A 16,657-nucleotide genomic window follows, 5' to 3' on the forward strand; every position below is an offset into this window, starting at 1 on the left:
GTATTATAAACGACTGAGCCTTTTTCAATTGTGTTAAAACAAGTTGCTTTTCAAAGTTCAATTCTTAACTTCAGCTCACAGTTCCAAACCAAAACTGAGAAAAATATAGTGATGGTCTCAACAAGTTGCTGATTTTTGTTGGCAGAGGTTTTACCAATCACGCAGTGTCACGCAGACTTGGAATGTTACATTATTTGCTGTTGGACCCACTACAGATTTGCCAGATTCTGTATTCACTCAACCCAGGCACACTTTCCAACTTTATTCTTGATGAAGGGCTTTTGCCCGAAACGTCGATTTCGAAGCTCCTTGGATGCTGCCTGAACTGCTGTGCTCTTCCAGCACCACTTATCCAGAAACACTTTCCAACTTGCCCAGCAGCAAGAGCTCATGTGCAATTCTCGAAAGCGGAAATCTGCCTATTCATCATCTTTCTCTTCTGCAAAGTACTTGGCTGCTGAGGACAGTTTTTCAGGTTTGAGAGCTCAGGTTAACTCACCACAGACCTGGAAGCAACCTCCTGAAATAAAATCAGAAATGCTCACTCAAAGTTAGGCATCAGTTGTCGAAAAAGAATGTGAGTAACTCTTTCATGATGATTTTCCACCTGGAGTACTTGACTGTTTGAGTTTGTGTTGACAATACATTTTGTCGAAGAAAAACACAAAGTTTTCATCAAGAACAAGCATTATAAGTTGTAAAAGTTGCACAGTGCCACCTGGAAACTGTGCAACTTAGAACTTAATGGGTTATGGAGTTGTGTGCCCTGACTTCATTTTTGTCTGTACTCTGTCGTCAAAATAAATTTATTGACGATGTAAAGACGGGTTTGGTTGGTCTCTAACATGGTAATACATTGCATCCAATTTCATCACAGGCTGAAATCAGGCATCTTCAAGAAGCCAACAAGGCTGCTCACAGGGAGAGGCAGCTGATTCTGAAACAGCAAGAGGAGATTCAACATGTGCTCCAGACCACCATCAAAATTCAGGAGAAACGCAAATCCGCTGGGGAGAGCAAGTTGGTTCGTATCCCACCATTTGCAAACTCCTGAACTGTTCAATGCAAGGTTACTATTAAAGTAAGGAATTACTTACTCAGCAGCATGAATGATGGGTGATCACTTTCAATCCAAGCTTGCTATCAGCCAGGTTTCTGGTCTATATTATCATTACAATATAAATAAAACTTTTAATATTTTACAGAAAAGATGTAAGAATGGTTTGTCTGCCACTGAGAAACATCAACTTAAGCCTCGGTACTTTTATTAAGTTGATAATATGTTCGCATGTTCCCTTATGGCGAGTCCGAATCTCTGCAACCTAAAGCTGTATATGCAGGAATACCTGCTGCTGCCGAGAATACCATCCTTTGTATTCGTCGATATTGTGTTTTGTTCTGCATTCTGTAGAAGTGACAACACAAGAAATGGAGCTTTCAGCCCAATGTATCTGTGCTTCTGTTCTTTCGCTCCCTGCAATCTGGCTCCGACCTGTTATCAGCATATCCTACAAAGGTGTCAAAACATTTTTCCACTTGATCATGTGCATAGGAATGGGACTAGGTTGTTGAGCCACTCATCTGTTTGCACTTACTTCTATTATAATTGATCTACATCTCCCTCCCTTAATCGGTTTCACTGAATAAACATTCCCAACAAACAAAAAAATCAGTCTCACTTTTGAAATTTTCAATTAATTAAAGCTCAATGAATTCAAAACTAATGAAATGCTCTGCCTGCCTGAAAGGAAATGATGTTGCTCAGTTGCAGAAACCAGTCTTTGAATCTCATCTGTGTTTCATTGCAACTAATTCTGGAGTTGTTTCCTTTTAGGAACAAACTTAACTTTCCATGCATCCATCTTGGTATATTCTCAGATTCCAACTCGACAGGAGCAGCGGAATGCAAAACAACCAGAAGGAGAATGTTTCCAAAGTGAGCCCCACTTCCAGTCTCCTGCAAACTGATATGGAGACGTGGAGTCCCTCCCCTGTTTCGATTTCAGGCAGTGAGACCAGCAGCATCATGCAAAAACTGAAGAAGATGTGCAGTCATATGGATGAAAAGTAATATCTCTTATGGCTCCTTATAAGGCATATTGCTGTGAAAGGCTGGCCAGCCAACCAGCTCATTTGTCAGCTGGTGATGTTATAGAGAGGATGAGGGATGTCCTCTCCAAAATGGGCTTCGGGGAGGGAATCGCTAATTGGATCAGACTGCTCTACACCAACATTGTCAGTGCAGTCTCAATCAATGGGTGGGAATCAGATAGCTTCCCAGTCAGATCTGGAGTCAGGCAGGGCTGCCCTCTCTCTCCTGCCTTGTTTGTGTGTTGCATAGAGCCATTTGCCGAGTCCATCAGGAAGGATGCGAGCCTGAGAGTGGTGACTATTCCTGGCATCGGGGGTCTGCAGGTTAAGGCCTCCCTGTACATGGATGACGTCGCCGTTTTCTGCTCGGATCCGCTGTCCGTGCACAGACTTATGTGCATCTGTGACCAGTTCGAACGGGCCTCGGGGGCCAAGGTAAGCCGAGGCAAGAGTGAAGCCAGGCTCTTCGGGAACTGGGCCGACCAATCCTCTATCCCCTTCACCATCAGGACTGACCACCTGAAGGTGCTGGGTATTTGGTTCGGGGGGGCTGGGGCGTGCGCCAAGACCTGGGAGGAGCGGATCAGGAAAGTGAGACAGAAACTGGGCAGATGGGAGCAACGGTCGCTCTCCATCGCGGGTAAAAACCTGGTCATCAGGTGTGAGGTACTCTCAGTATTGTTATACGTGGCACAGGTCTGGCCTATCCCCAGAACCTGTGCCGCAGTCACCCGGGCCATCTTCCACTTTGTGTGGAGATCAAAGATGGACCGGGTCCGAAGAGATGTAATGTACAAAGACCGGTGCAATGGGGGAAAAAACACACTCAGTGCAACCCTCACCCTGATGGCCACCTTTGTGTGTGGCTGCATCAAGCTGTGCGTGGATCCCCGGTACGCAAACACCAAGTGTCACTATGTACTGAGGTTCTACCTGTCCCCGGTGTTGCGAAGGATGGGCCTGGCCTCGCTGCCGCGGAACGCTCCGAGTAGTTGGACAGTTCCTTACCACCTGTCCTTCGTGGAGAAATTTATGAAGAAAAACACCTTTGACCACAGGTCCTTCAGGAAGTGGTCAGCACGTCGTGTCCTTGAGACCCTTCGGGAAAAGGAGAGGGCGGATCCTATCGAGCGGTTCCCTGAGCAGACTGTCAAAGCCATTTGGCAGAATGCCTCATCGCCAGAACTTTCCAACAAGCACCAAGACATGGCTTGGCTGGTGGTGAGAAGGGCTCTGCCTGTGAGATCCTTTATGTATGCCCGGACTCTCTGCCGCACCGCACGCTGCCCTCGAAGCAGCTGCGGGGGGGACGAGACTGTCACACACCTCCTTCTGGAATGTGCCTATGCAGAGGAAATCTGGAGAGGAATGCAGTGGTGTTTGTCAAGGTTCGTCCCGAGCAGCGCCGTGACGCGGGACTCCGTGCTCTACGGCCTGTTCCCCGGGACGCACACCGAGACGAACATCAACTGTGCCTGGAGGATCATCAACTCGGTGAAGGACGCTCTCTGGGTGGTCCGAAACCTGCTGATCTTTCAGCTGAAGGAGTTGACCCCAACTGAGTGCTGCAGACTGGCACATTCCAAGGTTCAGGACTACGTGTTGAGGGACGCGCTGAAGCTTGGGGCAGCTGCCGCCAAGGCGCGGTGGGGAAAGACCACCGTCTAACATCTGCCTGCCTAAGAACAGGGGACCCATGCAGTCATTTGGGCTCCGCTGGCACCTCAGCTCAATGTAATCGCACCAACCTGTGAATAGGAATGATTACCCTGTTTCGATACGCAAAGAAATGGAATGTTTACAGAATGATGACATGTTCAATTGTATAGATTAAATATATATGAATAAAGTATATTTTTGAAAAAAAAAAAAAATTATTGCCCATCTCCAGCTGCTCGGACCGAATTCTTTGCTGAGCCAGATCATGAGATTGTTAAGAATGAATCCCGTCACTGTGGGACTGGAGTCACAGACCGGGTGATGACTGAGTTCCCTTGCCCAAAGAACATTCATGAACATGACATGGAGTTTGATGGGTTTTATTTGTTCAGATCCAAGCGCCTTCCTTCCCAGATATTACATGGCTCACCACCGCCCTCTCCAGGACAATTAAGGAAGGGCCACCAAGAGCAGACACGGTCAGTGCCCGGCCCATCCCAGGAGAAATCAAAATAAATGATGAGCAACTCAAATGATCAAACTGGTGAGGCTTGAAAGACTGGAGCCTAGGCTAGAAGTAGAGCCATGACATGGGTGACCCTGGTTTGTCAGACTGAAAGGTGGAGTGCCCTTCGGATTGACACTAGGATCAGGCACAAAATGAATTACACTCAAAGACCGAACAAACGGCTATCAAAGTGGGTCACCAAACTGCAAAGAGCAGCAATTTATCTGGGAGACCTCAACAGGCATCAGTGGGTGTAAGAGCATTAGGTAGGCAAGTATCAGATGCAGTTGAATACACCAGAAATACAGTAACACATAAACGGAAGCTATTTGGATAGAACAGGACAATGAGATTAATTGAATTTTTCTACTGAGAGCAGGCACAAAGCTTTCTGGTTGTAATGACTCCGAGAATGATTAAGGATGAAGTGCAGCTCATTTTGTAAACAAATCACTGCGGCTAGGAAGAAAGGATGTTTAGTGACATCGATCCTTAAAATTAGGAACCACTTTAGAAAAAGACATGGGAATGGCCAATGTGAATTTCGAAATTACTCTGGAAAGTGAGTAGATGGAGGGGAGAGCGACCATGGCAGCTGTACTGAAGAATGGCTAGGTCACTTTGAGAATATGGTACACAGTTATGTGCTTCTTTGAGGGGCAGTGCAGAATGGTACAGGGAGTGGGGATCTAGGTCACAAGGAAAAAGAAATAAGCACAGTAAATGTAGATTTACTGTTAATGTCGGCAAATAGAAAGACAAAGTGACACATTCTCCAGTCACACACCAGGTACAGAAAGGAGAAAAATATTTTGATGCAGTTATTGGAGTTTAGTGAGTGATAATAAACTGAGTCCTCCATTCAAAAAGGTACAGAATTACTTATTAGAATTTAAACGTATCTGAAGCAAAAGAGGAAATTATAATCAAATAGTCATTTGAGAATACAGAACATGACTGAGAAAATGTCCATTTTGTGGAAGCTTTTTGCTTTGCGCTTATCAGGGCAATTTGCAAAAATACAAATTTAAGCAGAAAAGAACTATATATTCTGGATGAGAAGACAATGCTGTTTGGTTGGCCAATGGGCCCTAATTGGACGAAGTGTTGCCACAATGAATACAATAGTATTAATGATGTTTTCCTTTGCTGTGGCATTTCTTGCAAATTCTCCTGATGTGCGCAAGACAAAAATCTTTGACAAAATGTCTCTTCTTTTCAGAAACACTCAAATTTGGATCTGTTTGGAGAGAAAGCAGGGCCATGGAACCATCTTTCCCTGCAGGGAAGGAGGGAGCGTGTGTAGAATCTCCCATGGGCAGGGTTCTCCTGGCTGCCACCACATCAGGAAGGCTGGAGCTTGATGATCGAGCTGAATGGACAGGGCTCACTCTCACAGTCCTCAGGGCCATGGAGCCTCTTGTGATGGGAACATCTGCTCGGTGTCAGGGCAGACAATGACATTGTAATGGGTTTGAAAACTCAGCAAGTCAACACTAGCTCCACAAACTCTTCCTCTTTGCCTGATCCCTTCAGGAGTCAGTGAAGCTGCATGGAATGGCTGAACACTTTGGTTTTTGAAGCAGACATGAACAATGGAATATTGTTCTCCAGCCGACACTCACCAGTTTGGTGCTGGAAAAGGTTCCTTTATACATTGAACTGAAAGCCTTGCTCCTGACCCAGCAGATTGGTGTTGAGTGGAGTTTCGGGAGATAAAGAGAGGCTGACAAGGGAGTGAATGAGCAAGTGAATAAATGTGCTTCTCAAATTTCCCAGCAACACTGAGAGTGCAGGGTTAAGACATAAAGAAGGAAGCATGAAGAGTCGAATAAATTTTTTACACAGACATGGTACGAGTGAGTACAGAGAACAGAACATTCAATTGGTTTAAACTTACAAATTATAAGCTGAATTAGGATACAGATAAGAAAGAACTGATACATATACATGCAAAATCAGTAAGAAATATGTAACTATATTACTGACATGTGTAGTTCATAATAGCGGAGTTAAGATTTAGAGAGCATAAAAAAGCCATCTTTTCAATTTGATGGTTGTTTTTTTTAAGAGGAGAGGTGTTATGATGTCAAAAGTGTGTGTGGTCCCTTTAGGAGAATAGGGTGCTCACATGAGTCTGTGACTAGCTGTCAGTGTCACAGAGAATACTGAGAATTGAAAGTACATAACAATTGGCGGTGAGGTTATTAACATTAGTTTGGGTTGGGTTGTTTTTGAAATTACGCCAACCGGATTCAAATTTTAACAATTAATTTAAAATATGCCCAGGATACAAAATCCAATTGGATTTAAATCTCCATCATTCAATAAGATCATGGCTGATCTGTTTGTGTTTCCAATTCCACATTCCCATTGAGTCTGTATCAGCCTCGACCCTTCTGAGTGACAAAAATCTGTTATCTCTACTTCAAAATATTCACTACCCCTACCTCCACACCTTCTGATACAGTTGTTGAACTTTCGAAACAGTGTACCCTGAAGGAAATATCCATTAGAAAACTGGGAGACGAGCAGAACCCAGAGTGTCCAGAAAGAAACCGTTTTCAGATTGGCCGTATATGATGAGTGTGCCCCAAGTGTTCAGTGTTGGGCCCTCAACTGTTTCCAATCTCTCTCACTGTGGGGATTGAAGGCTTGGGGATTACATTCACAGATGACACAAATATGGAGAGAAAGTAGGTTGCTGAAGATGACAGAACAGGGGCCAGACCAATAGAGATACGTTCTATGAGGAGACAGAAATCAGCAGATGGTGTATAATTTGGGAAAATGTGAAGTTGTTTGATTAGAAGTAACAAAATGTTGTGTATTATTGCAATGAGACTAACTGAGGAGTTAAAAACAAAAGTGTGTGTGTGATGTTTCAGTTATTCCTGGCTACTGGTGAAATTGCATCTCAAAAACTGTGCACAGTTTTGGTCTCCTTATTGAAGGAAGAATATAAATGCATTGGAGGTGGTTCAGAGGAGGTTTATTTTATTGACCCCTGGAATGTGTGCGCTGTGTGATGAAGAAAGATTGGAAAGGCTAACCTTGATCTCACTCGTGTTGAGAAGATTAAGGGGTTTCCCTGTCCTACAGTATTCTCCAAACCCTTATCTGACCCCCTCATAGTCATACCCTCCTGCCCCTTACTACACCATGGAATTGGACTGCCTAGTCCTGAGGCTTATAATCTCCTTCTGGAACAAGGTCTCCAGGTATCTCCGCACCTCCCTAATGTGTCACCAATTATTTCAACTCAGCCTCCAATCCAAACACCCTGAGTGGGAGTTGCTGTAGTTTTACACATTCACTACAGATGTATTTACCCTGAATAACTTTAATTCAATAAAGAACTGCTGATTTCACTTAAAAATGAAAGGTATCCATTCCTTTATTAAACTAGAAATTGTCTTCAGGATTTGTATTAAAGTTTTAATGCTTTCCATTTATTGACCTTCCCTGACTGAGGTTACCTGAAGCCGTAGAAGATACAAAACGATATAGATGGGCTGATCAGTAACAAGTGGAATTCATTCAGATAAATGTGAGTCAGTGGACTGAGCTCTCCCTGACCATGCGAGTGAGGTGAGGGCAGAGTGACAGCACTTGACATCAAGGCCGCTTTGATGGTATGTGGCATCAAGGAGCCTGAGCAATGCAGCAGCTTTTCACCTGCTGTTCCAGGGAACACATCAATATTTGGATCCCTCCGAGCAGCTCCTGGGAGTTCTGTCATCCCGAAGGGACAAGTCCTCCTCCTCAGTTCTGGATAACAGCAGCAAGTCAGCCATCCACTGTCCAAAGTGTTTGGGGGAGCTGAACTGAACTCTTGTAGCCCTTGTGCCATGCTCTGCTGGAAGGTTGGGAACCCTTGGGGTAGACAGACCCATCAATATTGTTGATTTTTAAACAGGAAGGTGAATATGTCCCGGTCATCAGCCCTTCCTGCCCCAATATGGAGCAGAACATGTTTGAAATGACCAACTGTGTAAAGACCCATTGCCAGTCCATCAACAAAGAGCCAATCTGCTCCAAACACTCCATTAGTGATCTCTCTGTATTATGTTCAGATGCTTTCCCATTAAGTGCCCAGGGAGCCCACCCTTGCACTCTTGGGTTTTGCTAGCTCTTCCATCGCCGATGTACCCGGCTGAACCCCTCCAATTGGTCCTGTACTGGAGAGAGCTGATCCCAGTCCTTTTGATGGATGAATCAGTGTGTCTACGAGATACATTCCCCGTTCTCCACCCGCGCACATGTGGGCACAGGATTTTCCCCATTCATCATACACCATTGGGCACATGTATTTGAGGTGGGTACTATCCCTTTAGAGCACCAAGGGGGGATCATTGAAGGAGAGAGATGCCATCTCCATTCTGGGTATGCACCTTCCCTGTCTACAATCTGAGTTCAGCTTCCTCTCAGCATCAGTCCCCTGCCTTTTGGAAATTGAACACATCTTCCCTCTTTTCCCCATTTATTGGGGAAGGTTTCCTTGGGGCCCTGCATTTCTGCTGAAGAGCCCCTTCTGGCCACAATTGTAGCAGTGCCCTCCTGTTTTGGGGACCCCATCTTTTTGCCCCCCTCATGTTCCATGCCTTGATGGTGCAACCTTTCACTTCACACACCCTTTCCCTAAGGCTTCAGCTCTGACCATTTTCAAAACAGACACGAGACAGAGACTGAATCTTCTTCATCTTTATTCCCTTTTACAGATTGACATTGACAGAAAACAGACTGCAATTAACAGCCCAGACAGAGGAAGCTGCACAAATTCACAGCCACATTGGAGCTTGAGGAAAACACTTGTGGAGATTTTTTCAATAACATGAGAAGCCTGTCCTTTTGAACAGTGACAAAACCGTAAATTGGAACTGGTGGCTGAGCAGGAAGGAGATCTGGTTTACTGAAGCAGAGACTTTGGAGGTTCACATTGTTTTGTACAGCTGACAGTCTTCAGCACCTTTGAGAGGTTTTTCTTGGCATGACAGGTTAACATCGTTGTCATCAAATATCACCAGTTCAGGGACAGAATGGGGTTAGATACAGAGTAAAGCTCTCCCCCTGCGCTGTCCCAATGATCTGTCTTAACTCCTGAACCTCAGAAGTGTCCCCGAGCTGTCCCAAGAAGGAAGAGAGTTGAAATTCACTCCTGACAATGACCTTTGTCCTGCCAGCTCAGCCCTGTTCTGTTTAAAGTTGTGTCTCCTCTGTGGACTGTCTCAAACACTCTACACACATTCTGATCTCCTGATGCTCTTGCTGAGGGGAGAGGAGAGGGTCACGTGGGTGAGGGCACAGGAGAAGCGAGCGTTGGACTCCCAGTCAGACCCAGAGAGGGTCAGCAGGCTGCTGACACTGTAGGTGCTGTCCGAAGCTCGCAGGTAGTTGCTGGTCTGAACCCCATCCGAAATGACTGCACCGTCCTTCTTCCACTGCACCTCCAGCTCATCGGGATAGAAGTGATTGGCAAGGCACACCAGGGTGGCAGTGCCCTTGGCATTGACCTGCTCCGGGGAGGGGGGCAGCAGGGTCAGCTTGGGCTGAGAGTTCTCACGACCTGAAAGACAAGAGAAACAATTTTAATTCGTGCCATTCGAAGGTATTTCAACTCTCAGAACCTTAATTGGCAAAACAATTCATTTGAACATTTGTAGACAATACTTACAAAGCCGACAAACGAATGCACATTTATTAAACGTTCTTTTTGATGTTGGGCATTGAAGTCCCCCACTCAGAGTTCATTTTGTGCCATCAACACCCTGAGCGCTTCCTCCAAGTGTTCAACGTGGAGGAGAGGTTGATGTATCAGACAAGAGAGGGCAGTATGTTTTAACAAGCAGGTGGTTCCATACAATCATACAGCACAGAAGAGGCCATTCACTCCATCAAGTCTTTACAACTAAGATACTGGAAATCTACTCTCCACCCACTTTCCAGAACTGGACCCATAACATTGAATATTATGACAATTCGGGTGCTTATCCAAGTACTGCTCAATGTATCCAAGACCCCCACCCTCTGGGGGAAGGAACATTTCTTCACATCCCCTCTAAACCTTGCACATTGAATGTGTGCCATCCTGTTATTGCCCCTCTGTCTGAGGGGAACAGTTATGATCTTCCTAACGTGTGCACTTCCCCCATACCCTGCACCTCTCTGTCAGATCCTCCCCCTCAACCTTCTCTGCTCCAAAGTAAACAATCCGAGTGTATCCAGCCTCTCACCACATCGTCTTAGATGCTCCATCCCAGGCAACTTCCTAGTCAATCTCCTCTGCAACCGCTTCCAGCATAATCACATCCTTCCTACAGTGTGGTGACTGTAACTGCACACAGTCCTCCAACTGAGGCCTAACCAAAGTTCTGCATCACTCGAACATATCCTTCCTGCTCTTATAATCTTCACCTGAAATTACAAAGACAGCTATCCAATATGCCTTCATAACTGCTCTAATAACCTGCCCTGGCACTTTCAGGTATCAGTGGACAATCACTCCAAGATTATGTTCTCACACTGAGATTCCCAGTGTCCTGCCATTCATTGAGTACTCCTTTGTCTTGTTAATTCCTCCAAAGTGCGACATCTCACATTTAACAGATTTAAATTCCAGCCTCCTCTGATCTGCCCATCTGATCAATCCTGAATCCTAAGACCATCTTTCTCACTTTCAACCATCCAGCCAATCTTCATGTTGTCCACAAACTCAGTATCATCCCCTCCTGCATTCTCATTGACATTGCTTGTATATATTATAATCAGTGAGGGTCCCAGCACTTATCCCTGTGGTATGCAGCTCCATACTGGACCCAGTCACATAAACAGCCTTTTCCCATCACTCTCTGTCACCTGTCCCAAAGCTAAGCTTGGATCCAACTTGCCAAGTTACCCTGAATCCCATTTGCTTTTACCTTCTTTATCAGTCTCCCATGTGGGACCTTGTCAAAGGCTTTGCTGAAATACAAGCATATATATCAACTTCACCACCCTCATCTACACACCCAGTGACCTCGACAAAATTCCACCATTTTTGTTGGCCCTGGTCTCCCTCTGACAAAGCCACACTGACTATCCCTGAAATGGAGATTCATTCTGTCTTCAAAACTTCCTCAAATCGTATCCCTACCACTGATGTGAGACAGATAGGTTTTCCTTGCCCATGCTTGACCTGATGCTATAAGACTTCATGGGGTCCAGAGTCAATGTTGAGCACTCCCAGAGTCACTCCTGAAATACCATGAGAGCAGAAAGTGTGGTCAGTGACAGCAGTTGGAGTTCTGGGTTTTGGAGCTTGAGCAGCAGCTGGTGTCAGTGTGGAGCGTCCGTGAGGCTGAGAGCTCTGTGGATAGCACGTTTCTAGATGTGGTCACTCTGCAGCTTCAGAGTATGCAGGGAGAGAGGGAATGGGGGAGCAGCAGACAGTCCAAAAGGACCAGGCAACTCATACAGGAATCCCCTGAGTGTTTCCCACTCTCCAACCAGGATTCAGTTCAGAATCCTGATGAGAATGATGGTTCATTTGGGGAGTGCAGCCAGAGCCAAGTCCCTGGCACTACGGGGGGCTCAGCTGTACAGGGGGTCACTAGGAAGACTGAAAGAACGATAGTGAGAGGAGATTCGAGAGTGAGGGCAATCGCTAGGTGTTTCTGCAGCTGCAGATGGGAATCCAGGATGATGTGCTGTCTCCCTGGTGCCAGGGTCAAGGATGTCACCGAGCAGCTGCAGTGCACCCTGAGGGGAGAGGGGAAACAGGCAGCAGTCGTGGTCCACATCGGTCCCAGTGATGGATGGAGAAAAAGGACGTGGTCCTGCAGTCAGAATTTAGGGAGTTCAGCAGGGAATTAGCAGCAGGAGCACGAAAGTAGAAATCTCTGGATTACTCCCAGTGGCCCATGCAAGTGAGAATAGGAACCAGAGGATAACTCATGTGAATGTGGAGCCGGAAAGAGGGTCCGGGAGGGAAGGCTTTAAACTCTATGGAGTTGGAGTTGGCTCCAGAAGAGGTATGGGACAGACTGGAGGGCTTGCTCCTGAACAGAATTGGGACTGAGTTTTTTGTAGGTGATTTGCTGGTGCTTTTGGAGAGAGTTTAAACTAACTTTGCAGGCCTGTGGGAACCAGGAGATAATATTACAGAGGAACACCATTCTGGTGCTTTTGGAGAGAGTTTAAACTAACTTTGCAGGCCTGTGGGAACCAGGAGATAATATTACAGAAGAACACCAAGGCCTACAGAATCCTGGGAAGATAGATAACACCAGAGTAAGGAATAGTAACTGAGCAGGCAGAGTGAGGGAATGAGTAATAAATTCTAATTCTGGGTGACTGCATATATGAACCTACACCAAGTATAGGGAATCAGACTAGGGAGTTACATACAAAGAGTGCCAAGTAGAAACCTGATGTTGTGGCTCGAACAGAGACCGGACTAAAAGAAGGGCAGGACTGTGTCTTCAATATTCCTGGATACAAGGTGTTCAGGAAAGAGAGAAAAGGGGGAAAAGGATGGTTGTCTGGTGGGAGTAGTTAAGGAGATCAGTGCAGAGCTGGAGAAAGAGGATGCCCCAGAAGGGTGAAGGACAGATTCGATTTGGCTCAAGATAAGGAACAAAAAAGTTGCAATCAGATTGTTCAGTGCAGTCTGTAACTCACCGACTATTCAAGGGACAAATCTGCAAGAAATTTACGACGAGTTGCAAACATTATAGAGTCATTACAATGGAGACATTTAATTAAACAAAATTCAACTGGATTAGTAGCATTGTGAAGGGCAGAGAGGGGCCAGAGTTGTGAGAGTGTGTTGAGGTGAATTTTCTCCAGCCGTCTGTTTCCAGTCCAATGAGAAAGGCGGCTCTGCTAGAACTGGATCTTGGGAATGAGGAGGCCCAAGTAGATCAAGTGTCAGTGAGAGGACATTTAGGGAAGAAGGTCTGATATGGTTGACTGGATAATAAGGTTAGATCACATTGAATCGAGGGATGGCTGCAGCTAGCCAGTTTGATGCAAAGTTGGCTTTACAGTAAGGCCAGAGTGTGTTGGTAGAAAGTATTGTTCAGACTGGAAGCATGTGACCAGCGGTATGCTGCCAGAATCAGTTCTGACTTCACCATTATTCATCATATACATCAGCCATTTGGATGAGAATCCTGGAGGTATGATGAAACAACTACAAAGAGGCTGGTATCCTGTCACCAAGTCACCCTTTATTTACAGAATACACTGGCTGCAGCCAGCCAGCTTGGAGTCAGTCCCTGAACTCAGGAGACTCTCTGAATCCCCTGTTTATATCAGTCAGCCAGAGCTCCCTGATTGATCCAGGTTAACTACCCCAATCAAGGATCTCATAGTCAATAATATCCACCTGGTTCTAATCATTGTACATGGTTAGTAAGTTTGCCAATGAAATTAAGATTGGTGGCACAGTGAACAGTGAAGGGTACGATGTGATCTCGATTAACTGGGCCAGTGGGCTGAGGAATGGCTGGTGGAGTTTAATTCAGATAAATGCGAGATATTGCATTTTTTTAAGACAAACCAGGGCAGGATGTACACAGTTAATGATTGGGCTCTGTGGAGTGTTGTCGAAGACAGAGACCTAGGGGTGCAGGTATATAATTCCTTGAAAGTGGCACCACGGGTATAGATAGAGTGGGAAAGTAAGTATTTGGCACACGCCTTCATCAGTGAGAGCATTAAGGACAGGAGTTCAGATATCATATTATGGCTGTACAAGACATTGGTAAAGCTACACTTGGAGTACTGTATACAATTCTGGTCGCTCTACTATAGGAAGGATGTTATTAAACTGGAAAGGATTTTAAAAAATTCCAAGCATGTTTCTGAGACTGGAAGATTTGAGTTATGAGGAAGGCTGATTATTGCTTGCACTATTTTCCCTGGAGTGTAGGAGGCTGAGGGGTGACCATTTTGAAGTTTATAAAATCATAGGGTGAATAGCCAAGGTCTGTTCCCGAGAGTAAGGGAGTCCAAAACTGAAGGGTATAGGTTTAAGGTGAGAGAGGAAAGATTTAAAAGGGAACTGAGGGGCAATTTTTTCACACAGGCAGTGGTGAATATATGGAATGTGTTGCCAGAGGAAGTGGTAGAGGTGAGTACAATTGCAACAGTTAAAAGTCCATTGGACAGGTACATGGTTAGGAAAGGTTTAAAGGGATATGGGCCTAACCCAGGAAAATGGGATGACGGGCATAGATAAAGTGAATAATTCAGGAAGGATGTGGATATTTTACAAAGAGAAGGCTGACAGAAGATTTGATCGAGAAATTCAAAATCCAGAGGGGTCTGGACAGAGTAAATTGGGAGAAAATGTTCCCACTTAGGAAAGGATTGAGAGGGGGAGGCCAGAGACGGAGAGTAATTGGGTAAAGAAGCTAAAGTAAGATGGTGAAATCCTCTTCAGCCAGTGAGCGGTTAAGGTGTGGAATGCACTGTCTGAGAATGTGGTGGAGGCAGCTTCAAATGGAACATTCCGAAGGGAATGAAACTGTTATTTGAAAAGGAACAATGTGCAGGGTGACAGGGAGAAGGCAGGAAAATGACACAGTGAATTACTCATTCAGAGAGCCAGTACAGACAGGATGGGCGGAATGGTCTCTGTGTGCACTGTAACAATTCTGTAACTGTGTGATTGAGCAGAGTTAAAGCTGAGGGAGGTGGGAGCTCGGTGTCTCACTGTGCTGCTGCTGCTGCTGCTGCTGCTGCTGCTGAGGTCAGTGAGATCAGAGACTGGGACAGGGAGCCAGAGCTCACATCAAACTCTGCCCGTGTCCATCACACTGAGACTGGCAGGAGGCTACTCACTGATTTCACTCCATGCTGCAGGAATGGGATCACAGGCTGCAAATGGACAGAGCTCCTCCACACGGTGAGTAAAACTTACTGACTTATATCTTGCTGCTTAAAGAGACAATGGAACTAAAGAAATACAGCTGGACACCCTGTTAGACACAGTGCTCCTCAATTAACAATTTCATTCACTGCAGCTCCCCACGAACACCTTCAACAATTTAGCATTTGTGTTTTAGAAAGTTTCAGTATTGACAGGGTTAATAGCAGAGGATTGAGGTTTACTTACTCAGTCTGAGCTTGGTTCCTTTACTGAACGTAAGAGGGTAGCTCTGATACTGCTGACAGTAATAGTCAGCGACATCCTCATTCTGAACGTTGCTGATTTTCAGGGTGAAACTGGTCCCTGATCCACTGCCGGTGAATCGATTGGAGACTCCTGTGAATCGATCTTTTGCTTCATAGATCAGGAGAGAGGGTTTCTGACCTTCTCGCTGCTGGTACCATGCAATATTATTGCTAATGCTTTGACTGGCCGTACAGGTGATGGTTGCGGTCTGGCCCAGTCCCACTGACAGCACCGGGGGAGACTGGCTCATGGTGATGTCCCCACTGATACCTGAGGGGTTGGAGAGAAACACAGTGAAGTCAGAACTGTCGCAGAAAGAGCCTGTCAAATGAGAGATTGTTGGAGACACTGAGCATTCCTCTGGTTTCAGCATTTTCCCTTCGATCAAAATTCAGTGGAATTGGAGTGAAATGGAGAGCAGCTAAAGATTCAAGGTGGAAGGAGAGAGATTTTTACCTGCGACACAGAATGCCAGGGGCCAGATCAGCTGGATGTGTGAAATCATGGTGTGTGCTCCTGTCCCTGTGCCTAGTTCCTGATAAACTCTCCCTTCACTGGGCTCTGCTTTATAAAGCTGCAGCCTGTGAGAATCTGACTGGGTGTTCCTCAGTATGTAAATGGCATCAGGCAGAGAGAGCCTCGTTAGCACCTCGCACTTCCTCTTCCCTCTCTTTCCATTTATATCTATGCCTGTCTTACACTGACTCATTGCTTCATTTTCTTTCTCCATTTCCCTCTCTGTCCTCTCCCAGTTACATTGTCACTTCACATCTCTGTCTCTTTTTCTCCATGTCTTGATGCCACTCTCTCTCCCCTTCTCCCTCAATGTTGGTTGGTCACTGTCTGTCTGCCCCCCCCCCCCCCCCTTTCTTAGCATCTTTTCCTATCCTTCCCCCTTTTCTTGATCTGTTTTTTTCCTTTTTTCCTTTTTTCCCTGTACTCTGAGTTTCCAGTTTCTCACTGTCTCAGTCTCTCTTTGTCTGCCTCCCTCTCTCCTTCTCTGTCACTCTTGATCTGATCTCTATAGTACTGCAACACTGAGTCCTGAGATAGCAGTTAAAGGCCTCCCTCTCTCACTATCTCAAACTCACAACATGCGCCCCTCTCTCTCTCTCTCTCTCTGTCTCAGACAATCATTGACCTGAACAATACTGATTGAGGCCATTTGGCCTATTGTGTCTGTGCTGGTCAACAAAGATCTGACAACAGTAATCCCATTCTCCAGCTCTTGGTTGATA

The 16,657-nt window shown here is 45.6% G+C and overlaps 1 gene segment (V, D, J or C); it reads right to left on the bottom strand.

The window, feature by feature from the left end:
• Positions 1–8,947: 8,947 nt before the first annotated feature.
• On the bottom strand, positions 8,948–15,978 carry LOC148149280 (Ig kappa chain V region Mem5-like). The segment is given in 3 exon segments: positions 8,948–9,824; positions 15,360–15,689; positions 15,876–15,978. Coding segments are annotated over 3 exon segments (708 nt in total).
• Between the last annotated feature and the right edge of the window lie 679 nt (positions 15,979–16,657).

Source organism: Chiloscyllium plagiosum, unplaced genomic scaffold, assembly GCF_037043375.1.
Source record: "Chiloscyllium plagiosum isolate Xiang-an unplaced genomic scaffold, Cpla_swu_hap1 HiC_scaffold_9, whole genome shotgun sequence".
Taxonomy (NCBI): Eukaryota; Metazoa; Chordata; class Chondrichthyes; order Orectolobiformes; family Hemiscylliidae; genus Chiloscyllium; species Chiloscyllium plagiosum.